This window comes from Sciurus vulgaris (genome assembly GCF_902686455.1).
Source record: "Sciurus vulgaris genome assembly, chromosome: 5".
NCBI lineage: Eukaryota > Metazoa > Chordata > Mammalia > Rodentia > Sciuridae > Sciurus > Sciurus vulgaris.
In genome coordinates this window covers 133,494,174-133,521,784 of record NC_136465.1, presented here as the reverse complement: position 1 = coordinate 133,521,784, position 27,611 = coordinate 133,494,174, and the positions used below count along the sequence as shown (strand labels likewise).

General features: G+C 35.6%; 1 protein-coding gene and 1 long non-coding RNA gene across 2 annotated transcripts; one reads left to right on the top strand and one right to left on the bottom strand.

The window, feature by feature from the left end:
• Positions 1-85: 85 nt before the first annotated feature.
• RAB21 (RAB21, member RAS oncogene family) lies at positions 86-25,729 on the bottom strand. Its single transcript, XM_079142413.1, has 7 exons — positions 25,319-25,729; positions 13,289-13,348; positions 12,445-12,552; positions 9,572-9,635; positions 3,304-3,358; positions 2,732-2,820; positions 86-328 (listed from the first exon to the last, which is right to left on the bottom strand). The coding sequence occupies exons 1-7, from the start codon at positions 25,463-25,465 to the stop codon at positions 186-188; spliced, it is 666 nt and encodes a 221-aa protein (XP_078998539.1). The 5' UTR covers positions 25,466-25,729; the 3' UTR covers positions 86-185.
• Positions 13,355-18,877, top strand: LOC306662577. The gene is made up of 2 exons (XR_013764154.1): positions 13,355-17,722; positions 17,786-18,877. It is a non-coding gene; the product is annotated as an uncharacterized lncRNA (long non-coding RNA).
• Positions 25,730-27,611: the final 1,882 nt, after the last annotated feature.

The window sequence follows — 27,611 nt, the reverse complement described above, 5'->3', positions numbered from 1 at the left end:
CTCTGGTCACAAACTCCACTAAGTTTAGCACTTAAGGTCTCTGCAGTGTTATAAATGTAATTTAAAATACTGTTAATTCTATAACTCCATTGATAAAATAATGTGACTTGGAATATGGCAGTCTTCATGTTGAGGGCAATGATCCACAGTTTTGTTTTGTTTTTTAATTTCTTAGGTGTGAATGGTTATCCAGAAGAACAGCATCCTCCACCACCACTCTGGGCTTGAGGCTCATCATCAATAATCTGTACACCTCGTCTTGCAGCTCCTGGTTGACTGGAGCCATTGCCTTTTGCCCTCTCATCCACTTGCGCTGTTTCTATCATCCCTAAGAGAGGGAAAGAGCAAAAATTATTAGAACCAAATCTCTGATTTTCCTCTATCTATAATTTCAGTATACCATATGAGAACTATTTCTGACTTTTAATCAACAAGGAAATTAAACATAATGAACACTTAGCTCACTAAAATAGCTTTACAGAAGTTTGAAGAACTAGTTTCAGTAGCAGGCATCTATAACCAGTGATATATACTGGTCACAGTGACAACAATAGAAAAAAAAAATTCTTTTTGCTTCGGGCAAATAACTGTACAAGTATGATCCTGAAAATATTCCAAAAATATTCAGTGATGTCAAAGTTCAAGTTATCCCGAGTGCAAATGCTATTTAAGGCACAGGATTTATTCTTCAGTAATTTAAGTGAGTGATATTTGAATTAATAAGTTTTTAAGATGAAAGAGCTTACAAGAACAGCTGGAAGACTGACTGATTTAAATATATAGTATAAAGCTACACTAAGATAGCTTCTCCTTAATAAAAGAAGAAAAAGATCAATGGAACAGAAAAAGTCCAGAAAAAGATCCCCATATACATAGTCACTTCATTTCTGATACATATGCCAAGGCTATTCAATGATGAAAGAATAATATTTTCAAGAAATGGTACCAGAACTAAAAAACTATATGCAAAAAATAAACCTAACCCATACTTCAACACCATATGCAAAAATCAGGAAAAGTTACCTAAATATAAGACATAAAGCAAAATTTCTAGAAGAAAACACACATTAAAAATCTTTGTAGGAGAAAATTTTTGTGACTGGTTTAGATTTTAATATAGGACAAAAAAAAAAAAAAACAAATTGATAAACTCAATCTCAATGAAATTTTAAAACTTTTAAGCCAGGCACAGTGATACACACCTGAAATTCCAGCTATGTGAGAGGCTGAGGCAGGAGCCTGGGCAACGCAGTGAGACACTGTCTTAAAATTTTAAAATGGGACGGGGTGGAGGCAGGGGTCAGGGAGACTAGGGATGTAGCTCAATGGCAAAGTGCCCCTGGGTTCAATCTCCAGTACCACATAAAACAAAAGCCTTTAGCTCTTCAAGAGACAAAGAAAAATAAAATTCAAGACAGACTAGCAGAAAATATTTCCAAAATACATAATTGACAAAAAAAAAAAAAAAAAAAAAAGGAAGAAAAAATAAGGAGTCCTTGAAATAAAATTAAGATTCTAACATTTGGGTTGCTCATGAAGAATGGCTTTCAAATTGAGTTATGTGGAACAACCCAGTGAGATGAAATAAGGAAAATTATGAATTCTATTTCTACTTATTTTTTTCAACCTTTCAAAATTTCTATCTTTAGGTATATTTTAAAATATATATATGCTAGTACTTATGCATATTTTACATGATTTCTAAATACACATATGGGGAATACTCAAAAAATGATGAAGGTGTGAGATTTATCACATTGGTAAGCCATTAGGATCTAGAGCCTTCTACTGTAAGTATGGTATGAGGACTAGCATCACTTGGGTGCCTGCAGAAATGAGAACCTCAAGCCAGGGAAAATTTGCTACATCAAATTATGCATTTTAACAAGATCCTCAACTGGTTTACATGAAGTAGTGGTCTGAGGTCCATAAATTTAAGGAATACAATTTGCCAAAGTCATTTCAATCTATTATTCCATAGACTAGGATTTTCCTAAATATGATAAACATTCTACTGTAATATGAGAAATAACTTCAAAGTTGCATATTTAAAATAAAAAACTTACTTTCTCTTTTTAAACAATTTTTATAGGGAAAATTTCAACATATGTAAAAGTAGGAAAACAAATAGCACAATGAAATCTATCACCCAATTTTGTCTATATCTAAACACCTCTATCATTATTTTTAATCAAAGCCTAGACACATAATTTTATTTATATTATTTTGATATGCATCTCAGAGAACTTTTATAAAAGTTTAATCACACCACCATAATCACACCTTAAAAATTGACAATTACATCTTAATATCATCAAGTGTCCAACAAATGTTATGTAGTCCCAATTTTTTCACAAATGTTCTTAACTAGTTTGTCAAATAAGAATCTAAATAAGGTCCACACACTACAACAGACTGTTATAGCTTTTATGTGTTTTAGTCTGCAAATTCTCCATCAATTTTTACTTTCATACGTATGCAAAATTTTTATGCATTTATCCATATCATATTATTCCATAGGTACTAATTACTATTTAAAACACAGCTAAAGTAAGGTATTTTAAATGTTCTAAAAAATAAGTTAAAGAATATTAAATAAACAGCAGTATTGGTAGATGCAACAAATTATCTATGTGGGACAGAAATGGAAATTGTTAAAATATCACTTTAGAAACACTATCAAAGCTTAAAAAGAGTCATTTTTAAGCATAGTAAATCTGAATACACCTACTTTTACAAAGGTCAAGAAAAAGTTCCTCAATTCCTTTGTTTTGTTTGGCTGAAGTATGATAATGTTTTGCTCCTACAGATTCTGCATACCTAAAAAAAAATAACATCAGCAATTGGTGTAAAACATCAGAAATTTTTTACAGCAGCATAATAATATGCTAAACATAAAAATGACTTAATTTACCCAAGTTCAGTAAAATTAAGATTAGCTCTTTAACCTCTCTATACATCAAGCCAAATTTTAAATAAAACAAATAATAAGCCTTGAACTTTTTATAGATTTATTTGGGACTCAAATACTTAATTTTGTGATTTGTTGCCTATTTGATCATGGTAACTTTTTTTACATAATTTTTTTTAATGAAATCAAAATGGAACTGGAAGTAGAATATCTTTAAATATTGTCCAAACTCTAGAAATTACCAACATAAACATGTTTCACTATATTCAATAGCTCAAAACCTTAAGAGGTTTGAGTAACACCTAAATGGTAATATATACTGTAAAAGAGGAAAACTTCTGGGGAGTAACAAGGTGGGATGGGGTGTGTAGGTAGAGGTGCCAGACACTTACGATTCTGCCTCTTGAATGGAAACATGTCTCTCCTTTTCCAAGTCTATTTTATTACCTAATTTGAAAAAAAAAATACTAATCTTAATATTAACTTTATAATAAAATTAAGCCAATTTTAAATGCATAACTACCATTTTAATTACCCCCCCAAAAAAATACAAATCCCCATCAGACCTCTAAATGTCTTAAAACTATAACTCTATCATATGAAGGCTGTTCACAACTGTCAAGATGAATGACTCATCTTTCCTCAAATGGATTTATGCAGAATCCCTGGGAAATCTAGGGAAAAACTTAGAATTTTTAGCAAACTATTAATGGCTAAGAGAGTAAATTTTTTTCTACGTTCCCCAATCAACTCAGAGCCAGTCAGTAATTAAGTGTGACTATCTTTTTGTTTACTAAAATAATTCAGTTAGTTTCTTGGGCCCTAAGAATATTCTGGTTCTCTAGATAATATGAGTTAAAGTAAAATTAAAATGTATGGATTTAAAAAAAAAATTTGTTGTTGTAGATGGAAACAATACCTTTATTTATGTATTTCTATGTGGTGTTGAGGACCAAACCCAGTGCCTCACAAATGCTAGGCAAACATTCTACTACTGAGGTACAACCCCAGCCCAAAATGTATGGATTTTTAAGGACTTTACCACCACAGGGAGAAAAACTATTATTTTTAAAAATAATGTTTGCAGGCTGAGGTTGTGGTTCAGTGGTAGAGCACTTGCTAAGGGAGGCACTGGGTTCGATTCTCAGAACCACATTAAAAAAAAAAAAATTAAATAAAGGCATTGTGTCTGTCTACGACTAAAAATATTTTAAAAAATAAAAATAAAAAAAGTTAGCGACTTATTAGAACTTAACATGTGCATATCATGCAGATTTAAATGGCTAAAAAGAAATAAATTTACCTCTCCTTAAACAATGTAACCAAACCAAGATTATACCAGAAAGTCACCAGAATAAAAATAAAGATACTTAAATTGCAGATGCCTTACTGAATATAGGATAGAAGTTAAGGTGAGCTGACCAGACACAGAGAGCGCTAAAGGCAATTGAAGCAACATTTAAGAATAAAAAGACCCTAAGGAAGAACACTTCTTCTATTATGAATTTTAGGGAGAAAAAAAAAGAAATCCTGTAATTAAGGTCATTTTATCCCCTTGGGACCTTACAGAGATTAGAAGAAAATTTTAGAGATGTTTTAGATCAGGTATTTGACTAAGCACCCAATGAAAGATGTATTATTTACCACTGAAAAGTTTAAATCCAGAAGTTCTGTATATTGAAGATCTCAAATAATCTAAACACTAACTGCTGGTAACTACAAGAAACTATTTCCCACTATAGCCTAAGGATGAGAAGGAGGAAAGTAGACACAACACTTAAGATCAGTGAGTACAAAGGAAGCGAGTAATGAATTTTCTCTTCTTTGAACAGTTATGTGTATACCTTACCTTAGTAAGAAGTCCTATATTAATTCTGATTTCCTATGTTATAATTTGCCAATAAAAATTTTAATCTGCTAAATATTATAGCCAGTATAGGTGACAGTAACTAAAGGAAAAACAAGTTATTCTACAAAGAGTGCAAAAAGCACCATCTGGTGGCAGGTGGCTCTAACAGGCACAATATTGTGTCTTTAAAGAGGTAAAACAATTTAGTCCCCTAATAGTAAAAAGACTTTTACTCCAACTAACTAAAACCCTATAATTTTTTTTTCCTAGACCTTTAATGCCTTATTTTCAATTCCACTAGAATCAATCAATACCTACAAAAAGAGTGAGGTTAGGAAAAGCAGGTAATCACCTTACTGCTTCAAATGAACACTGACGGGAAATTACTCAGACATTGTTTTATCATTTAATAATATTCCAAATTTGACTAATTTTAATAAATCAGGCCATTATTAACTATCATAGATCTTTTAATAACTTATTCAAATAAAAAATTTAAAGCCCTCTACTAGGTAACTACTACTTCTTAGAATAATCAGTGATCACATGGATTGTAGGCACAGAAAATGTCACAGAAAACTGTTAATGACTGATTTCTTTCCTAAGTTCAAAACCCTTTGTAGTTTCTTCTTTCAAAAGCAAGACAGCTAAGGGAGTAAGGCTCTGAAACTCCTATTTGCTTTAATACTAATCTGCAGCTACACAGGTTTTGACAGGCTTAAGGCACCTGAAAACAAGGACAACCACCAGCATAAGTACCTACCTGATCAAAACCTATTTGTATACTATGAAGCTTTTATTAAATTTTTTAAATAAATGGGCTGAGGAAGGGAGAAAGACACTTTAATCATCTTTAAAAATACATATCTGAATTAAGAATATGGTAGAGCACTTGCTTATTTGCTTAGCATAAGCAAAGCCCTGGGTGTGATCCCTAACACACACACACAGAGGAGAAAAGCCCGCTGCTAAGGGGAGATGGTCTAATTAATGACAAAGAATTAGAATCATTTTGTTAAGTCTGATTTTTGATACATAATACAAAGACACTTTTAAGCTGAGTGTAGTGGCACATGCCTATGATCCCAGTGATGCAAGAGGATCACAAATTTGAGGCCAGTCTGGGCAACTTAGTGAGATCCTGTCTCAAACTAAAAAATAAAAAAGGTTGGGGATCTATCTCAGTGGTAGAGCACCCCTAGTAAAACACACCACAGCTTTTAAATATTATAAAACTTCCTTCATAGCACTAAGATCCTGGGTAAATTACTTACCCTCTCTTAGTTTCACATTGTACAAATACAGTTAACAAACTTTTCAGAGTGAAGGTGAAAATAAGATTTATGTAAAAGAAATCCTACCATATCATATCTGTTCAATTAAGAGTTAGTTATTAATAACAATCACATTCATCAAAGAGAGTGATCAAATAGAAAAATTACTAGTTTTGAGAGAATTAAACTCCATGACAGGTAACACACTTTTTATCACCACCCTACTAGCTGCATTTAGCTAACTTAGTGGAACCATTTGTGCTCTAGAAAATCTCCCCTCGGGTTGGGGCTGTAGCTCAGTGGTAGAGCACCTGACTAGCATGTGTGAGGCACTGGGTTCGATCCTCAGTACTACATAAAAAAGAAATAAATAAAATAAAGGCATTGTGTCCGTTTATAACTAAAAATTCCAAAAAAAAAAAAAAAAAAAGGAAGAAAGAAAATCTCCCCTTACTTGCCCAAATCTAGACAGGTTTTCTTTGGGGTCTTACAAGACTCGACTCTGCACTTCCCTTTTCATAGCAATAATCATAATACACAATGGTAACTTGTTTTTTTTTTCTTCACTTCCTTCAAAATAAGCTTTGAGAGGATAAGGACCATATATATTTTATGTACTTACTACAGTAGGCCCAAAACCTGATACAGTAAATAACAGTGTTTATTAAGGATATGGGCCTGAAGTAGCACGCAGACCTAAGTTAAACTCCCATGTTTCTCTCAGATAAGTGGTTTTGTGAGGTATAAAGCTCTCTAAGCCCATTCACCCATGCATAAAATGGAAATGGTCTTCCTAAAGTATTGTCAGAAAGACCAAATGAAATAATATGTAGTTCATACAGTTCATGGTACTCAGTAAATGGTAGCCATGATCAATAATATTTATTTAATAAATACACAAGTATTAAAGACAGACTAGATGCAGAATACTATTTTAAAAAGAACAATCACAGCCAAGACTGCCAATGGATTAGAAACAACCTACAGGAAAAGGTCTCTGCTAGTAAAGTATGGGGTTCTCTATAACTGGTTAACACATGGCTATCAGTGGCTTAAAGAAGGCTTTAGATGGGCTGGGGTTGTGGCTCAGTGGTAGAGTGCTTGCCTAGCATATGTGAGACACTGGATTTGATTCTCAGCACCACATATAAATAAATGAGCAAAATAAAGGTCCATCAACAACTAAAAAAACATTAAAAAAAAAAAAAGGGTAGTGACGGGGGGGTGAAGGGGGGTGAAGAAAAGGTAACTATAATAGTGCTGGGGTAAGAAAGAAGCATTAGTGGGGCTTCAATGGTACACTTTACACTTTGAAAAATTTTCATTTTGTGAAAATTATGTTGTTACTGAAGATGTGTATACTTTTTTATACACATTACATTTCAATAAAAAGTTCACTTCGAGGAAAAAAAAAAAAAAAAACAGCCAATTGCAGTGGTGCACGCCTATAATCCCAGCAGCTCAGGAGGATTATCAAAGCCAGCCTCAGCAACTTAGTGAGGACCTAAGGAACTTAGGGAGACCCTGTCTCTAAATAAAATACAAGAAGGGCTTGGGATGTGGCTCAGTGGTTAAGCGCCCCAGGGTTCACTCCCGGTATTTAAAAATAAATAAATAAATAAATAAATAAATCACTAAGTAAAGATTATAGAGAACTAATTGTAAAGAAAAAAACTAAAAAAAATTAGTTTTTTTTTAAAAAGTGGACTTTCTGATAAGAACACAGAGTTACCAAGAATCTTCATACAAGATGATGATCTAAGAGATTCTTGCACTGTGTCAGATTAGATAAGCTGTTCCCAAACAGTGATGTACATATAGGTTAAACCACAATTATAGTACAGTGCCTGGTTCAAAGAAGCCACTTAAAATAATTTTTATTTTTTCAAAAAAGTTCTCCAGGTTGTCCTAATGATAGCTAAGTTTGAGAACAATAGTAAATGAGCTTTCAAAATTGTTCCAACTCTGAATTCTAACTAAAATTCTTTGACATACCTGTCAGTAGCAGGGAGGGTTTTTTGTTTTTGTCTTTGTTTTTTTAATGTTACTTTTGGAACCTTGGTCAAGCAACAAGCTCTTGAGGCTTCTCTGTGTTAGGAATTTTTTTATTTTTAGAGAAATGACACAATCCTTCAAAAGAAAATGTTCAATCATTTACCAACTATGGTCATTTCTACTCTTGGTAAGTCCCATATATCATACAAAGATACACAAACCTCATAATGACTAACTGCAACTTTAGTGTCAAACATTATGTGGTTTGCTACTCCAGTGTTTCAGTCTGAAATATCCCTGCTGTCTAGTCAACCTCTTAACTAGACTGAAAGGCAGGACAAATTATCTCTGACTTCTCCCCCCACTCCATCCCACCCAATTTGTACCCTGATATGAGACTGTACCAATCTCGTGGTGACAAGACGCAAGAAATGTAAATTCAAGTTAAAAAAAAATTCTTATGGCTTAAAGCAAGATTTCCCCACACTGATCATTCCTTTCTTTCATTTCCCCAAATATCATCTTTAACCTCCACTAAAACTACCCAGGTTTCTCTAAATTCATTCTTGCTATGATCAGACACATAGAAAAGAAAACAGACTGACACTTAAGGACACTTAAGGACACTGACACTTATCTTAAGGATTAATAACATAAGCATACAAGTCAGAATGATTTCAATTCAAACCCCATCTTTGATACTTGCTTGACATTGGGCAAGTACATATGTCCAGGACTCAACTTCTATAAAGCCCTTGCAGGGTTACAGGATTGTATGAGATAATGTCTATTGAGTGCAGAGGATAGTTTCTGGTATATGTTTATTGCTCAATAACTGTCGTATCATAGAAATAATCACCTGAAGATAAAGGGAGCCAAAGAAAAATTCTAGAAGTCTAGAAAAATTCTAGAAGTCCAAGACTGAGCTCCAGAAGTCTTTTATTTTACCCACTAACCATAGTCTTCCACACTAGGTTCATGATCTACTGCATTCTTGCAATTGAATTTGTCCTTGTTTCAAAAATATATACAGGGGTTGGGGATATAGCTCAGTTGGTAGAGTGCTTGCCTTGCAAGCACAAGGCCCTGGATTCAATCCCAATAGCACAAAAAAAACACAAAACAAAAAAACAAAACAAAACAAAAAAAACCCTACAAAAATGTATGCCAGTAATTGTATAAAACAAGAATACCAACTTAAATTGGTGGCTTTAATTTTACTTAAAATAGTTTCTGAACTTTTTTTTTTTTGGAAGCGAAATATTATAGTGAAAAAAGTAAAGGCTGAAACTAAAGCAAGACTGGGGAACCTGAAGCCTCACAGGATTAGCATCCCATCTACTCCCCAAGGCACTCCCTGAAGTCTAGGGTTTGAACCTTCTGTGAAATCACCTCCAAATCCTAAGTTACTCTAAAATATTATGTATTAAAATACTATCATTCTTCCTTTCCCATATCACCTTTAAAACGAATTACTTGTTTACTGTGTCTTTAATAAAACATTAAGGAAACAAAGAATTTTTTTGAAGTAATGAAGCTTACCAACTATACATAAACAGATTTCATTTCCCAACATTTTCCGTAATTCTTTGACCCAGTTTTTTACCTACAAAAAGAGCAAATATTAAAACAAAGCCTATTAGAATTAGCACTATTACCATCACCTAAATACTCAACATTGGCAAAATACCACAAAATGTCTAATAGTTCATATATTTAGTTATTAATAGAAATGATTTATTGGAGGATCATTATTACAAGATTATACTGCAAAACACATACAATGGAAAGATTTCTCGCTACATAGACGTGTGTGTGTGTGTGTGTGTGTGTGTATAAATAAGTATATGCAGATGCACCTCTTAATTGCAAATTTTTATAAATTTTCAGTAGATCCAAACAAAGCTATTTACCAAAGCAAAAGCATGTCAGGCCTAGCCTCTGATAATAGATGTCTACAGTCAATGTGGGTTTAAAATAGTCTTTCGTAATGAATGTCATTGGTTCCTAAACTGAGGGCCTAAGAACTTCTCTATCATACATTTAAAGAGAAAAAAAATGTATATGAGCACCAAAAAAGTAGATGGCAAAATGTTAACAGTTTCACACTCCTATTCTCTGCAAGAATGCAGAGGAGCTATCTTTAGTAACCCAAAATCCTTATAAAACCAAAGGAAATTAATTATTATCACCTAATTTTTATAAAGGACTAAATGAGTTTTCTCAGTGCAGCTCCATATTTTGTTTGGTTCACAAATATGTATAGTTTTCAAAGCATTTAATTTAGTCAATTTCACGTAAGAAAAAAATGTGCAACCTCATCACCTCAAGAGAAACACAAAAGAATCCAATTACTTATCACTTTACTCACTATGTGTATAGATCACAGTCTATTAATCTTATCAAATTTTTAGAAAATTTTGTTATTGGACTGGGGGTACAGCTCAGTGGCAAAGCATTTGCCTAGCATGTGCAAGGACCCGTGTTTGACCTCTGGTACCACAATCAATCAGTTATTCAATCAATATAATCCTAGCTAGTTGGAAGGTTGAGGCAAGAGCATCAAAAGTTCAAGCCCATTCTAGGCAACATAGTGAGATACTTATCAAAATAAAAAATTAAAAGGGTTGGGTATAAATAGTTTGGTAAAGCAGCTCTGGGTTCAATCCTCAGTACCACAAAAACAAACACACGAAACAAAGTAATTTGTTACTCATCTCCAAATATGTTCTCTTCCACAGGCCTCCTAATTCTTACCCTTATACATTCTGAGGTGAGTTAAAGTTGGTTATAGTTTCACCTAGTCTTCTACCAACAGGTAGTCAAGTTCCCCACCCTTTCAGTTTTGGCTGGACTTTTAACTTGCTTGGACCAAGAAAATGTGACAGAAGTGCCAGTTCCAGACTTAATCTTAAGAAGCTGGGCAGCTTCTACTTTTATACTCTTGAAATCTAGTTATCATACATAAAGCTTAAGCAAGAATACAGAATGACAGCTGGGCACAGTGGCACATGCATGTAATCCCAGCGACTTGGGAGGCAACAGCAGGGGGAGCACAAGTTCAAATTCAAGGTCAACCTGGGCAACTTAGACTTTATCTCAAAATTAAAAAAAAAAAAAAAAAAAAAAAAGGGGTGGGGGGGGGCTTAGGAATGTAGCTCAGTGTATAGCAACTCTTGAGTTTGGTCTCCAGACACCCCCTGCCCCAACGAAAGTAACAGAACAGCAGCAAAAAAATGAATGATGAGAAAGCATGTGGAGAAATAACCAGATGGAACAATAAGCCAGATAAAGCAGAGGACCTATCTGATCAATTCACAGAATCATGAGAAATAATAAATCATTTTTAAGCCATGAAGTTTTGGGGATCTTATTATGTAGTAATAAGTAGCTGGCACTTTTCAATCCAAAATACTTGACTTTCTTTTAATCAACAAAATACTTAAACCATTTATTTTTATGCAAAAAGCCAGGAAGCAATAACAAACAGCAGCATCCAACAGCAGCTCCAAAATAACTTTCGAAAATCATTAAATCAGCAAGATATATACTGTTTCATTTTTCTACTCCTCGAACTACTTTGCGCTGTTATTAATAATCCAAGAGCTAACTGGTATATCTTCCTGCTCCATTAGATTTAATAAAGAACAAGAAATAAAGAGCAAAAACTAAACTAAAAAGGCAAGCATTTTCAATAAGAATAACCTATAACTCAAGACAAGAAAAGCTTTTACCTTGGAATTATTCCCTTTCATTACAAACTGCTGACAAACTTATTCCAAGAAAGGCTTTAGGAAGGAAAGTCAAGTAAGTAACTTATCCTGATTGCCATGAGAATTCAGAGGCTAAGCTTAATGTTAAATCACTTTTGGTCCCAAACAACTTTAAAAATCTTACATTTATGGTGCACTTTGAAGAGGAGTTAAAATAAAAAATAAAAAAAGCAAGAACTTTAAATAATCAAACACTACCTAGACTATTCTTTTAAAATTTATCCTGTGCCTTCCGGAATATTTAGTGAGGAGAAAGAGCTTAAACTGGATTTTGTTCTTCCTTTACTCTCTTCCACAAAAAGGGAGTCCACAAAGCTACACCAAGTTTTCAGGTGCCCAATATGTATACAATCAAAGAAATGTGATTTTTTAAAGGAAGAAACAAAGTCCCTGTATTTTTCTGAAGCTTAACTATAATTATTTCCCTTTGAGAAAGCCATGCAATAAATGATTAATTACTCTAATGTGAATTAATAAAAATTAAACATTCCAATGAAATGAGTAATCACCTTTTTTTTTTTAACAAACTGTACTTTTTTAAAGTTTAAAAAACTAATCATATAATAAACAAAGGTATATTAATGGAGACTTGAAAAATCATTGTTCTTCTCATTAAATCATCTATCCAAAAGTAAAGAATACCTTTTGAAAAGAATCTTCATCTGTTATATCATAAACTAAAATAGCTCCATTTGAATCTCTGTAGTAAATTGGACCCAATGCATGGAATCTCTCTTGACCTGCTGTATCCTAAATAAAACAACAAATGTTTATTAAACCAGAAGAAAAAATGTCTGCCTGTCTGCTTTTGCAACTTCAATAAACTTCTGATCAATCAAAAAACAGCATAAAGTCACAGATAATCCCCAAACGCTATTAAAAGAAAGAGGTTACAATTTTATTAATTTTTTTTTAGGTTAACATGCAGTGTTTTACTGTTAAACAAAGGTCAATTCCCCTCCCAACTCTTCTCCTCAGCAACCTCCCCATGCTCACTAAAAAACCAATTCAGAAGTCAGAGAGTCAAAATGGCCAACACTACATTATGAGCCAAGAATAGATCCTGCCCTAAATTCTGATTCCCCACATAGGGAGAAGAAATAAAAGCAAGACCACTTGCTTACAAAGATCCTACTGCATTATCCTTATCCTTACCACCAGTGAGAAGGCTGGCACTTGGGGCAGCGAAGCTAGTCCCTCCCACCCTGTCCACTCTCTGAAGTAGAATCCCCAAGTTGACCCTTCTGCTACTAGAGTCACTATGACATAAATATTTAAATATAAAACTGTATCTCAAACATAATCATTAACCAGATTTTAGGAACTTTTAAAATCATAAACAAAACTGGCTAAGTTTCAGTTAACTTAAAAAAATTTCAGAAATTCAAATTCTTATTCCTAGAAAAAATTAGTATTCTACAAATTAGTTATTAGAATACTAAGAACAGGCAGACACCACTCAATATAGTTGAAAAGGTTAACTTACCCATATGGCAAGGTTTACTCTTTTTCCACCAATGTTTAACTTCTTTGTTAAGAAAGATGCCTAAGAAAAGAGAAATAATTAAACAATGTTTCATGTAAAATAATGCTACTTATACTAAAACTATAGATGAATCATCTCAAGGTGAATCTTAAGTTGTCTGAGAGAAAAAGTAATCCTTGAATTTTTATTTTGTAACCAAACACTATTTTTGTTAAAGACAGAAAAGTACTTACATTTCTAAGAAAAAGAAATCTTGTTTTATGAACAAAAGTTATTAAAAATATAAAGAGAAGTTGGGGGTGTAGCTCAGTGGCAGAATACCTGGCATGTGTAGGGAGATTCATTCCCCAAACATACACACACACACAAAATGTTAAGTACTTTTTCTTAGTTTTTCCCCTCTAAATGTGATACAAATTTTTTCTGAGCATTTAATTTGATGTCACCTTCCTTAAATAGCAATAGGAAGAAAAAGTCTAAGAGATTCCTAGGATATAAGAAATGTTTGGTAGTTTATTATATATCAATATTAGTCAAAAAGGTTCTGCATTTACATAATTCACTAATTTAATATATATGTAATAATTATCCTATGTAGAAATGTCACAAAAATGAAGGAAAATGGTTCTAGTCTTTAATAGTCTATGAAGAATTTAAAACGTAAATTTCAAGAAATAAACGCTAAAATGAAGGGTCTTGTCAAGTACACTATAAGGAGTGCTGAGAAAGGCAGTACAATACTTGGCCCGAAAACACCAAACAAGATGTTGGAGGGAATAAATAACCTTTCTTAACAGACGAATAAAGCCACGGAAGCCTAAAACACATGACCCCACCCCACAAGGGAGACTCCAAGTTGGTATGGTCAGTGCCAGAGGGAGACTACAAAGATAAGTAAAGGATGAATAAAAAAGTTCCTAGATTCTACATCCAGAAGTATAGTCTTTACCTTATAGATTTTTTTTTTTTTTTTTGTGGGGGTGGGGTGGGGTGGGCAGGCGATAAGGGTTTACTAGGGATTGAACTCAGAGGCGCACAACCACTGGAGCCACATCCCCAGCACTATTTTTGTATTTTATTTAGAGACAGGGTCTCAATGAATTGCTTAGCACCTAGCTTTGGCTGAGGCCAGCTTTGAACTCCCCATCCTCCCACCTCAGCCTCCTGAGTCACTGAAATTACAGGCATGTGCCACCGTGCCCAGATACCTTATAGATCTTAAAACTTTTTTCCAGAACACCAGACATTAAAAAAAAAAAAAAAAAAAAAGTACACTATGGTCAAGTATATTTTAGGAAAGTTACATACTGCTCTTTGTAGATTAGCACATAAAGATTCTGCCAAAAGATTGGCTAACTGAATCTCAGAAGCATTCTCCAAGCTCATCTGAACTCTCCCTGAGATTCTTCTATACAGCACTGAATGTCTTTTTCATCTTATGAAATGACTGTTAAGAAATAATACTGTTGAGAACAAAGAAATCAATTAAGGTTTTAAAGAATGAGGAAGCAGCAGAGCTGTATTTTAAGAGAATGACTGGGATAGGAAGGGAAGGTGCATTAGGAAAGGAAGGTGGATTAGCAAGGAAAGGACTAGATTTGGAAAACAGGACAATATTACAAAGTAGGTGAGAAAAGCAAAAAGGGTTCTTTGAACTAAGACCATGAAAATACAAAAGAAGGAGTAGAACCAAGAGCTACCGAAGAGAAAATATATTCAGAATCCAGAGTTAGCTGACACATTTAAAGAGAGTGGAGTTCCCAGCTATGTAGAAATAGTCACAAGTGGGAAAACTATATAGAAGGAAATGCAGAAAAGAAAGATATAACAAATAAGCTGGGATGCCTGGATTATTATTAGGGAAGAAACCTAGATTTCAGGAAGGACTTTTTGCTGTTGACACACCAAGGAAAATAAAAACTGGGAAAAGGCCCTTGATTTAGTGATGAAATAAGGCGTCCACAGATAAAAATTGCAGAGATGGGATATATCCTGTAGGTATTTTTTAAGTGAAACAAAGATTATACAGAAAAGGGTTTTTCAAAAAAAGGCAAAAGAGCAAAAGAAATAACTTGGAAAATTAGAAGACCAAATAAATGTTATGACAAAAAAATGTGAATAAAGGACATCTCCCACTCAAGCATAGCAGCTAAAAGTATGAGCTTTGGATTTTAATCTCTCTCACTCACCAGCTGTGCAATTTACTTGCATTCATTTTCCTCATGGTTTCACTATCAACACCATAAAGAAGAAACTCAAATCTAAATTCTATTCAAATATTTATTGAATAGGAAAACTGAATAACTTTATTCCCAAACATTTAAAACAGAACTGATCTTCCAATTCCAAAATTGGCTTTCTACTCCTATTTCAGTATTTTGATCACATTCTCCAAGTCACCAGAATTTATTTGTTTGCTTTGGCTTGGTTCTGTTTTGAGACAGAGTCTCACTATGTTGCACAGGCTGACCTGGAATTCCTGGGCTCAGGTGTTCCTCCTGCCTCAGTCTCCCAACTGGCTGGGGCTATCAGCACATAACACTGTTCCCAGATGACACTGGCATTTGGAACCTTAGAAATATCTTCTCCTGGGGCTGGAATTGTGGCTCAGCGGTAGAGTGTTCGCCTAGCATGTGGGAGGCACTGGGTCTGATTCTCAGCACTGCATATAAATAAATGAATAAAATAAAGGTCTACGAACATCTAAAAAATATTAAAAAAAAAAAAAAAAAAAAACACAAACAAAAGAAATATCTTCGTCCTCCCTTGTTAGTTCAAAATCCCCCAAAACTTCCCAGGTCTTTTCTTCATATTTCCTATGGGGCTTTATGACTACTGGTTTTGTATTATGCCATATGTAAACACCTCTGGTCTCATCTCATAGCTTGTCTGCATGCAAAATCATCTCCACAAAGCCTGTTTTCTTTTGCTTTTTTTATTTTTATAACTCATAGAAAAGTTCCCTGATAGGTTATCATTTTTATTAAGTATGCTTAAACAACTGCCTGCTGGCAGCTGATACCATAATGACCTTCTGTGATGACGGCTGAGTGAGTTCTTGGCAAAGGGAGTGACTAGAGCTGGTAAATCCTCCTTATTTCTCTTTAACCATCCCTTCTAAAAATTATGATTACCCTCCATGAAAGTTTAAAGAACAGCATTAAGTTATCTCCTTAGGAACCATGGTTATAAAAAAAAATAATTTTACGGAAAAGATGCTCATCACAGCATAGACTATAAGGATGCAGAGCCAAAAAACAATGAAATAACCTCCCTACAGTGAAACACTACAGACATTTCTGCTATTACTAGTTAACATTTACTGAATGCTCTTACTTCCTGTCAAAAACTATGTTTTAAGCACTTTTTACAAAATCATTCATAAACTTTCCTTTATGAATGCTGGAGAACTTACATTTACAATAAGTCTCAAAGTCCTTATCTTTGTATCCAAAGACCTCTACGACAATTTGTCCACATTATCTCCTCAGATAGCCTCTAATATTTTCTACTTCCTCTCCAACTTCGAAAGTCTAATTTATATTCCTTCTATTTCTGTATTGTTCATAAAGTCCCCCTCTAATTTGGGCCGATTATTTATTCTCTATCTGAACTTCACCCTCTCTAAATCCTGTTCATAATCTATTCCTCTTCCTTGGATTTAAGTTTTCTTTACTATATTCATAAAATCCACATTGAACTACTCTATTCTGAAAAATTATAGGGAACTTAATCTTGTAATACATAGTATATACTGTCTCGAACTGTTAAATTACCTTTTCATGGGGACAAGCATTGTTAACTAGATTACATATATTTAACTCTTCACAGTGTTTATATTGAAATGAGCAGTGTTCTAAGAGTTTTCAAGTATTATGTCATTTAAATCTGATGCCCTATGAATCAGATATAATTATTATCCAAATATTACAGATGAGGAAGCTGAGACAAGTATGGTATCTTGCTAAAGGTCACAAAGTAAGTGACAGAGTAGGAGTGAAATCTAGGTAGTCTGGTTCCAGATGAAACTCATAACCACTATGCTATGGTACCTCCCAGACTGATATATGAACAAACATTTCTCTAGTGAAGGGGTGGAAGCTACAGTGTCCTTTTCTATAACAGACCTCAAATAATGCTATTGAAGATAAACACAGCTACAATATGCCTGGGCATAACGAATTTATTTAACAGATGCTCTAAAAGTTTCCTTGGAAACTATTTTTGTTGTAGTTTTTCCAGACTGGGGATCAAACCCAAGGCACTCTACCACTTAACTTCATCCCTAGTTCTTTTTATTTTTGAGACAGGGTCCTGAGTAGCTGGGATTACAGGTGAATGCCACCATGCCTGGCTAATCCTTTGATAATATGCTCTATTAGTATATCACATATTTGAGCTACAATAATCTGGTTCGTTACTTGGGAGACTGAGGCAGAAGGATACAAATTTGAGGCCAGCCTGGGCAAATCAGTGAGAGTTATGTGGGAGACTGAGGCAGAAGGATTGCAAATTTGAGGCCAGCCTGGGCAAAACAGTGAGATACTAACTTAAACTAAAAATAAAAAGAACTGGAGATACAGGGGGATATAGCAGGATTCAATCCCCAGTAAGCAGGGGAGGGGGATCCCTACTAAATCCTTTTTCCCTTCAGGTTGAAAACCTTTTCTACGCTTATACCCCATTCCCCAAAAAGATTCCCTCTGTAATATAAATGATCTCATTTTATATATATCCCAAGTTTTTAATATTTTAATATTTCTTCAAGAGAAAACTTTTAAGAATCTGAGGAAAGCCAGAATGTACTCCCAAGAAAACTGGTGATATTTACATATTAAAATCAATTTCCACATTTCCAGGAGATTTACAAATGCCTGGCAACAACATCTCAGTGAACTCTCCCTCATCAAAAAGTGGAAGAGGAGAGTAACATTAAACAACAACAACTCAAAAGATCCTAAAGACTATAGGAAGGAGGAAAAAAATGTGCAGACCACACTCCAAGCTCTATGGTTGGGCTTTTTCATTTAATGTTTGCAATATCCCTGTGATGTAGATAATTAGCCCTATTTTTCAGTTTTAAACCTGAGATTCAAAGAAATACAGTGAACTCACCAAGGTCAGACAACTCAGTCAGGTGCTGCAATGGGTGGAAGTCTGACTCCACAACGCTTTTTTCCATTGCACAAAGTTTCTCTGCTCCAGAACTCACACATACTTCGTAATCTGGCAGTCCTCCACGTGGACAGTATGTGTTTCTGGACACCAACTCACATCCCAAAATATTCTCAGGGTAGGCACAAAGTTACAAGGATCAAAGTAATCACATATTTTTTATCCTATTTCTCCAAACCCTGAGTAAGAGCACCACTACTTCTAATCCCAATGATTTCAATTTTCAAACTTTAGGGACATTAAAAAGTAACAATCTTATTATTAGCTCAGGCTGACATTTGTCATTTGTACCTGAGGTTTATTTACCCAAAACCTTGTCTGAAATTATAGTGGATAATTTCCAAAAATCTGTTTTTTAAAAAAACAAAAAGAATTACAGGAAAAAAAACAATAGGAATAAATTACATATGACAATTTTTTTTTTTTAAATAACTTGTTTGATAAAAAAAAATTTGGTTCTTTGTTAGCCAATCATTTGCTATGCTTACTAACTACTGGCAAAGCAAAATTCTGAAGTATCATTTTATAAACATGAGTATTTTGTTGAAAACAACACAGTAACTGAATTGTAGACGAACATCTTCCTATCTTTATCTCCTTCATAAGCTATGCGTATAACTGGTTGCATTATTCTTGTTAGTCACTAACACTGTTGCAGATTTAAGTATCTATCACTATTTCCAGAAGACAGGATTCAGGAAAACAATTTATAAAATTAGCCCTCTGTAGAAGATAATAAAAACTAGTTATTGGAAAACTAAGCTGGGTGGCTTAAATATTTTACATTTCCTGTTCTTAGTTTCTTAAAGAGAGAGAGAGAGAGAATGAGATTGATTGATTATGATGAGTTTAATGTCAACTAAAGACTTTCAAATGGAAACTCCAATGGTTACTTCTAAGGAGTAGCTTAAAACACAAAGCAGAAAATGGCATATAAACAAGATACTTACACTTAAGAAATTTTGTTGCCACATTTCAGAAAAACTCTTTTCTTTAAAAAAAAAAAAAAAGACAAAAACCACATGTAGATAATAAAACAATAAAGGGGTAAAAAGACTTTAATCTTCAATTATTGTATTGTATGAAGATGTTGTAATGAATTGGCTATGTCAACAGTGATGTATCTTCCAGAGGTAGTCAGAAGATATTTCAGACATTCAACATAATAATCTTACAATCAAGGACGCCAAGATTCCTAGACTAGGTACTAGAATACAAAACATAAAACCAACTTCTAGACCTGAATACTAAGTCTTGTTTAGGAGATTAAGGTGTACTTAAAAAAAGCTGGGTGTGGTGGCTGCACTTGTAATCCAAGTCACTTAGGAGGATGAGGCAGGAGGATTGCAAATTCGAGGCCAGCATGGGCAATTTAATGAGACCCTGTCTCAATATTAAAAATAAAAAGGCCTGGGGATGTAGTTTAGTGGTAGAATACCCTTAGGATCAACTTCTAGTAACTGATGCACACAAAAAAATGTAGTATGCTTGACTTCAGAGAAATGGTACACAGTTTCTATTTATGGGGCCTTGGAAATTTATCTTAGTTTTCTCTTTATCAAACTGTCAGGATTCTACCTGTCCAGTCAACCTTACAGTACTACTTTGATAATCATGTGTCAGTACCTATTCTAGACTCCAGAAGGAAGACAGATGGAATTCCACAGTTAGAATCCTGGAAGAGAAGATGATGGTTCTATTATAAACAGGATTACTTTTTACAGAGGAGGTTAGTAAAAACTGATAAAGACACTTAAATTAGAGTGTATCATCTTCAATAAGCACCTTAATAAGGAAAAACGGGGTACAATAAAGAAAAGGAAATGATCGCCCAAGAGTACAGATATAAAGAAGATATACCAAAGACAGAAAGTAATTACAATGTGAAATATCACAATCCGTTAAGAATAAAGTCAAGAAAATAACTGATAACTAAAGTGCCTTACTAATCTTTACATTCTTCACTAATACAATGTTTGACATATAAAACAGATATAAAGGGCTGGGGTTGTGGCTCTGTGGTAGAGCACTTGCTAACGTGTGAGACAATGGGTTCAATTTCAGCACTGCATAAAAATAAATAAAAAAATAAAGGAACTGTGTCTATCTACAACTGAGAAAATATATTTAAAACAGATATAAAATAAAAATGTTTTTTAAATTTAATTGCTTAGTCAACAATTATTGCCCTAATAAATTTCATAGAAAAAGGATGCAACTTCAAGTCCTTTTCCTCTGACTTGTCAAGTTTATAAAGTCCTCAAAATCAGTGAGAAAATCACATGAGAGCGTGAGGGAATCTATGTAAGTTCAAGTCCTTGGCCAGAAATCTATCTATAAGATTACTCCATAACTAACAGCAACTAGGAGACAGCTCTGGAAAAGAGAGCAGTACTAAAACACTAAAGCATGGCAAACATCATAATTTAAAAACAAACAAAACAACAAAAACAATTTAAAAAGTGAATTACTGAAATGTCAATCCCAGTCAAAAACTCTAGTATGAATATGTATTTTTCTTTTATATAAAAAAAACTATAAACAATTTTAAAATATCATTATCCCTCAAATACAATATAGGTTCTCAAAATAATTCAAGTCAAATAACCCCATTCCCTCCTTTGAGTTTTCAGGAAAGTGGGGGGGAAGCACCATCTATTCATTCAACAGCAAATATTATTTAAACAAATAGGCACCAGGGGCTGGGAATGTAGCTCAGTGGTGTAGTGCTTACCCAACAAGTATGAGGCCCTGGATTTTGATTCCCAAGACAAAAACAAACAAACAAAAATACAAAACACATGCCAGGCACTATGCTAGGAGTTTTACATATGATAGCTTTAATACAGTCCATTTAAAAGAGTGAGGCACAGCGACAGAACAACCTGCCAACATCATGAAGGCTATGAAATGGGAGCCAGCATTCAACCATCTATCTTCAAAGGCCTTTCTCTTTTCCACCACATCATACAGCCTCCTGGTAGATCTAAACTTAAAAAACAGTAATCTTGTCTCCAGCAAACATTTGACAAAACATCTCATGATAATCCTGTGGGCAAGATTGATTGTGGCTAGGGGTAAAAAGCAACAAAAGTAAGAACTGTAATGATGGAATAAACTATTTAAATTTCACTAAAGGATATATGTCCAAAAGGTAGTAGCCAAAAAAAAGTAGGTTTTAAACTGTTTTCTGCTTCCATTATCAGTATGAACAATGCTCCACTCAATAATGGTTTCTCACTCAAGAGGAAATGGCCTGTGGCCAATGTACAGTTTGAAAAAGTCCCACTCAAGATTGTGCATGTTGTGGGGTTGGGGTTGTGGCTCAGTGGTAAAACACTTGCCTAGCACATGTGAGGCACTGAGTTTGATCCTCAGCACCACATAAAAATAAATAAATAAAGGTATTGTGTCCATCTACAACTAAAATTTAAAAAGATTTTTAAAAAAGATTCTGCATGTCTAAAGAGAAACTCATTTATGGCTATGCATCGCTGGACTATAGTAAGACTTGCTACAAAGCTTTTTATTTGATCTTCTCTCTCCTCTTAAGTTCTTATTAAAGATCTAATGAGAACACTGAAGGCTTTCTTACCAAATCTCCAGGTGAAAAATTAAAAAGTAGCTACTAAATATTAGCACATATTGTTCATCTTTATATGTCCAGTATCCATCCAGTTCCTGACCCACAGAAACCCAAACAACATTTCATGAATTACAAAGTCAAGATTTTTAAAATATATATATATTTTTTTCAGTTGTAGTTGAACACAATATTTAAAATAAAATTTTTTTATGTGGTTCTGAAGATCGAACCCAGTGCCTCACATACACTAAGCAAGCACTTTACCACTGAACCACAACCCCAGCCCACAAAAATCAAGATTTAAGAGGACATTAACAGTTGGTATGGTGACACACACCTGTAGTCCCAGCTACTCTGGAGTCAGTCTGGGTAACTGAGACCCTCAAAACTAAAAGAAAAAAAAAAGGCTGGGAAATTAGCTCAGTGGTAGAGTGCTTGCCTAGCATGGGTGAGGCCCTGGGTTCTCCCCAGTACTGCAAAATAACTAATAAACAAATGAATATTAACAGAATTTAATCATTGGAGCAAATCAAATGTACTTGAACTTTAACAGGTAAAATATAAAAAAATTAACTATAAAATCAAAAGAAAATTAAACCAATATAACTTTTTTTAAACGAATTAAGATAAAGATGTTTTAGTTGACAGCAAGTTTAATATTAATCAATGTGACAGCAGCCCAAAGAGCTCATAGAATGTTTTTTGTATCTCTGTTGGAAAACAATAAGGGAAATGATAACCTGTCCTTCTGTGTTCAGTTCAAATTACATCTGGAATCATTTCTACAGCTCAAAGCATCCCACTGTAAGAAAAGAAGGATGACAACTAAAAGTGACTGAATAGTCTAGAAGAGATGTAAAAATAGTGAAAGGATTTAAAATAATGTCACTGGAGATTCAGTTAAAGGAACTAGAGTTGTGTTACCCAAAAGAAGACGAGACTCAAGGGGAAGTGATAAGCTATCTTCAACTATCAGAAGTGACGTCATATGAGACCAAGCTTCAGAGGGCAGAACTAGTGTAGACAACTACAAAAAAACAGATTTTGACTTGATAACAAGAAAAATTTGTTGGAAATTACACCTGTCTAAAAATTTTTAGACAAAAATGAAATGGGCCACCTCAGTAAGTTTTCTACTTTCTATGACATCAGTTCATTTTACCTCCAAGATGTTAAAAAATAAAAAGGTGGATAATCAACTGCCTAAAGTATTCAAAAAGATTAAAACAGTAAATCATAAACTATCTACTGATCATACAATCTTTTGGAAATATCAATGGATAAGAGTGTACTTTGCAAAACAAAAAGTATTTTAAATAGTTTTTGACAAGAAAAAAAGGTGAACTCTTTGTCTTCTAATGTATGATCTCCTCATTTTTGGAAATTAAAAGTATACAACATATGTCTCCTAGGTCACACAAATCATACTTCTCAGGAAAAAAAAAAAGTAAGAAAGATGAGGTGAACTGTTATCTAAGAGGAAGAGATTAGAGTGCTATTTCCATACAGTGGTACACAACAAAATCCTCAATTCTGTAAAAATCCAGATACTGTTTGTGGTTAGTTACATAAACATAAAAATCAGAACTTGTAGGTTTTTGATACTGAAAATCTACTATAACTTCATTCTTTCCTGTGTGGTTTGCAGTGACTTCCCTCAGGTATTTAAAACTCTTTACCATGCTGTTAGATTTGAGCGTGTTTTGGAGATGTCTAATAAAAATGTAACCTTTAGGTTGGAAGACTAAATTATCTTTTAAAAAACCATTAATACCTCAATTATAATAGTTTTTCATTTTGGATCTTAGCACAAAGGAAGATGCTAAATGGTTTGTTCAACAATATCCAGAAGCAGTCAAAGTTAACTATTCAAATTCTTAAGTCAGACAGACCTGAGTTCAAAGTTGAGCTTTGTCACCATTGAACTATTAACTTGTGGCAATTTATGATCTGACATTCAGATCTTATGCTTTATGTAGGATTAAGAACCGAAGGGTAAAAAAATAGAACACAGAATGAGAATCAGAGCATCTTCCTATATTCTAGACCCAACAGTTAAAATAGCATCAAACATCAAATGTCACAATGGTTAGATTAGGCATCCCATTAAATAGCATCCAAGTTCTTGCACACTACACAATTACTAATTAAGATCTACTGTGCAAGTTGGGGCAGTAATAATAGAGTGCTTACACTGCATCAAGTCCTAGTGCTTTTACATATACTTATCCTGACAACCCTATGTGCTACATACTATTATTATGATCATTTCAACAGAAGAAGAAATTTAGGGTCAGACAGGTTAAGCAACTTACCCAAGATTACACACCTAGTTAAATGGCTTAAGGTACGATATGAATCTAGGCAAATCAAACTCAAAAGTTCACTATACTTTACTGCCTCTGGCCAAATTTACCAAGCCACATTAGTAGGATAAATTTTTCCTAACAAACGCAAACTGATTTCTTCAAGAGAGTGGGGATAGAATACTCCCTCAAAGGCCTGACCTCATTCTTCACGATTACATTTTAACGTTTTCCAATATAACTACCTAAGAAAGTCCGTCTTTTTATGACAGGTTAAGAAAACAGCAATAAAGAATAGCAGCAACGTCTAAGCCTTTAGTTTTGGGACCAATTGCTGGCCAGTATTCACATGACGTTTCAACGTGGGTCGACCGACCTCGCAGAATGAGTGACCCACAAGTCAGACCCACACGGGCTGCAATGAAACTGCGTAACCCACACCAGCAAGCGGTCATTTCAAAAACCCTCCAGAGATGGCTGTTTTGCCATTCCTGCTAACAGGACAAAATGGAACTTGCATAAACACTTTGTCATCCGTAAGCACTTAAGTTACAAATAACCTTTCGCAAAATCAAATCCGCAGCCAAGTTCCTAATTCCGAAGTACAGAAAAAGCGCTGCTACTCGGAGACAGTAGCGTGAAAACACCTAGGGCCCAAGCGGAAGCTCACCAAAGGGGGAAAACCTAGTCCACGGAAGGGGACTCCCCGATGTGCGCAGCTACCACGGGGGCCACTGGGGCTTTTCAGGGTCCTTCCACTCCCCTCCCATCAGCCTGTCCTCCGCCTACCGGCGCTCGGACCCAGCCTGAAACCAAGGCGAACTTGGAACAGCAATCCGAAGGCGGAGGTGACAGGCCTGAGGTTTGCCAGCCCAGATCCCGCGGACTCGGGCGGCAAAGTCCTCACGGCCCCAGGTAGGTGGGGGCCCTGAGGCGCCACCTCCCGCTCCCCGGGGTCCGCACCTGCAGAGTGGTGATGTGCTTGTCGTTGAACTTGTTCTCGCAGTAGCGCAGCACCAGCGAAGTCTTCCCCACGCAGCCCTCCCCGAGCAGCACCACCTTGAACGAGTAGGCTCGGCCCGCCGCCGCTCCGCCGCCGGCCGCAGCCATCCCGCCGCTTCCCGGCCGTCCGAGCACTAGAGCCGCGCGGAGCTCCCCACGGCCGCGGCAGCGCCTTCACAGCTGCGGCCGGCTCAGCGCCTTGCCACCGGCCCGCCGCTGGCTCCTCTTCGTCCTCGGGCGAGGCCTGGAAGGACCGAGAGAAAGTCCGAGAATGAAGGGCCTTGGCCACCACGTCAGGCACCGGAGGAAAGGCGAAGAGCGTTCCCTCTCCACCTCCCTCTAATGGCGTCTCCTTCCTCCTACGTCACACTTCGGGTCACGTGGCCGCGGCGGCCGGGGGCGGCCCCGGGACGTGCCGGCAGAGCTCGCCGGGGCGTGGGCGGGGTCTCCACGCCTCTTCCCAGGGTGGAGCTGGGTGAGTCGAGCGTCTGGGGCACCGCCAGGCTGTCTGCCGGCCCCGGCCGCCCTGCCCTGGGCGGAAGCCTGCGGGAATAAGGAACCAGCACTGTGTATAAACCCAGCTCTGGTGGGATCAAGTGCGGAATGTTACATTCTCGCCCAGGGATAAGCCTTGCTCACGAGGCTAATGACCTCTCACACCAGGGATCACTGTGAGTCAGATCTACCAAGGTGCCCTTGAAAGTCTCTTTGGAATCCCCAAATTATGGTTTTTGAACTTTTGAGACTATTATTGAGACTGTCAGGGTCTCAGCTAATCGGAAAGACTTTCATGACCACCCAGTCCTTACCCCTATTCTTTCATCCTTCCTATCTACCTGCTACTAAATTAGGCATTTTGTAACAATGATACCTTCTTTATTAGGGCTTACCACATTCCGTAAAATTACTTTGCTAAGTATTTGTCTATCCTGATTGGGCTGTAGGTTTGGTAAGGGCAAGGGCAGTATAATACTTGCTTACATTTGGATGCCCAGCCAGCCCCAAATGCCAGGCACATAATAAACACTCCATAAATATTTGGGAACGAATGAATGCATGATACATCTTATGTCATTATGCTCTGCTTCCCAGGATTTCTGTATTCCATGCTGACTCCAGTTTAATGGATCTGGGTAGTTTGATGATTGTTTATTTTTTCTCATTACCCTCCCTTTTTCTTTATGAAATACACTCCCTCAAGAAACCATACTGGTATTTCTGAAATTTTGCAACTCGAGGTCTGGTGTCAGTTAGGCAAACATTTTTTTCCCCATCAGTCTTCTTTTGCACTTCAACCAAATTTTTTAAAGAGGTTCATTTATTCAAATGTTTGAATATGCCCACTATATGCCAGGCCCTGTGCTGAACAAGATACAGTGTGTCTGTCCTCAAAGAGCTTACCTTTTAGTAAGAGAGACAAATAATTAACTATGCAATGATTGCTTCATCTTAAAGCAGTTAAGAGTAATTTCTAGGCATCCATGAGAAATCAATTAGTTTAGCATGCTAAAGAAGTCTTCCTGGAGAAATATACCTATGAGTATCCTCCTAGATAAAAACGAGAGTCTTGAGGTTTGGAGGAAGTTGTTTAAGCAGTGCACGCCTATAATCCCAGCAGCTCCAGAGGCTGAGGAAGGAGGATCATGAGTTCAAATCCAGCCTCAGCAAAAGCGAGGTGCTAAGCAACTCAGTGAGATCCTGTCTCTAAATAAAATACAAAATAGGGTTAGGGATGTGGCTCAGTGTTTGAGTGCCCCTGAGTTCAATCCTTGGTACCCCTGCCCCCAAAAAGAAGTTGTTCAATAGCTAGAGGTAGGAAGGACTATCTAAAGTTGAACAACTGAAACATGGTAAGAATTCCAGATGAGAATGACAAGGAAGCCAGGGGTCAATATAGAAAGGGCTTTAACCAAATGAAGGTTTTTAGTGCAGAATGTTATTAAGGGACTGACATAATCAGATATTATTTTAAAAGATCAAACTGATTGTAATTAGAAAATTAGTTTGGAGAAGGATACTATTACTTGGGTTATCTAGAATCAATCATTAAAGAGATTTCGTTTTTATTAAATTTCTCACAATTGTATCTGTGGATGTATTTGCCACCTTTTCCCTCTGCATACTTCCTTCAGGGCCTTTGCACATTCATGAACACTTCCAGATCTAGGAAGTGATTTCGTTTGGAGGAGGCCTCTTCCATTGATCATGCTGAATTCTTCATAATGGATTGAAATCTGATTCTGCCTGCAATTAA

Bases quoted from the DNA above. Each gene is read 5' to 3' on its own strand.
- RAB21 (XM_079142413.1), bottom strand. From the start codon at position 25,465: ATGGCTGCGGCCGGCGGCGGAGCGGCGGCGGGCCGAGCCTACTCGTTC. The intron at 9,636-12,444 runs GTATTCTTTACT...CTCTTTTTGTAG, and splicing joins ATGAAGATTCTTTTCAAAAG to GTAAAAAACTGGGTCAAAGA. The intron at 3,359-9,571 runs GTAAGCTTCATT...TTTTCAAATTAG, and splicing joins AATCTGTTTATGTATAGTTG to GTAATAAAATAGACTTGGAA.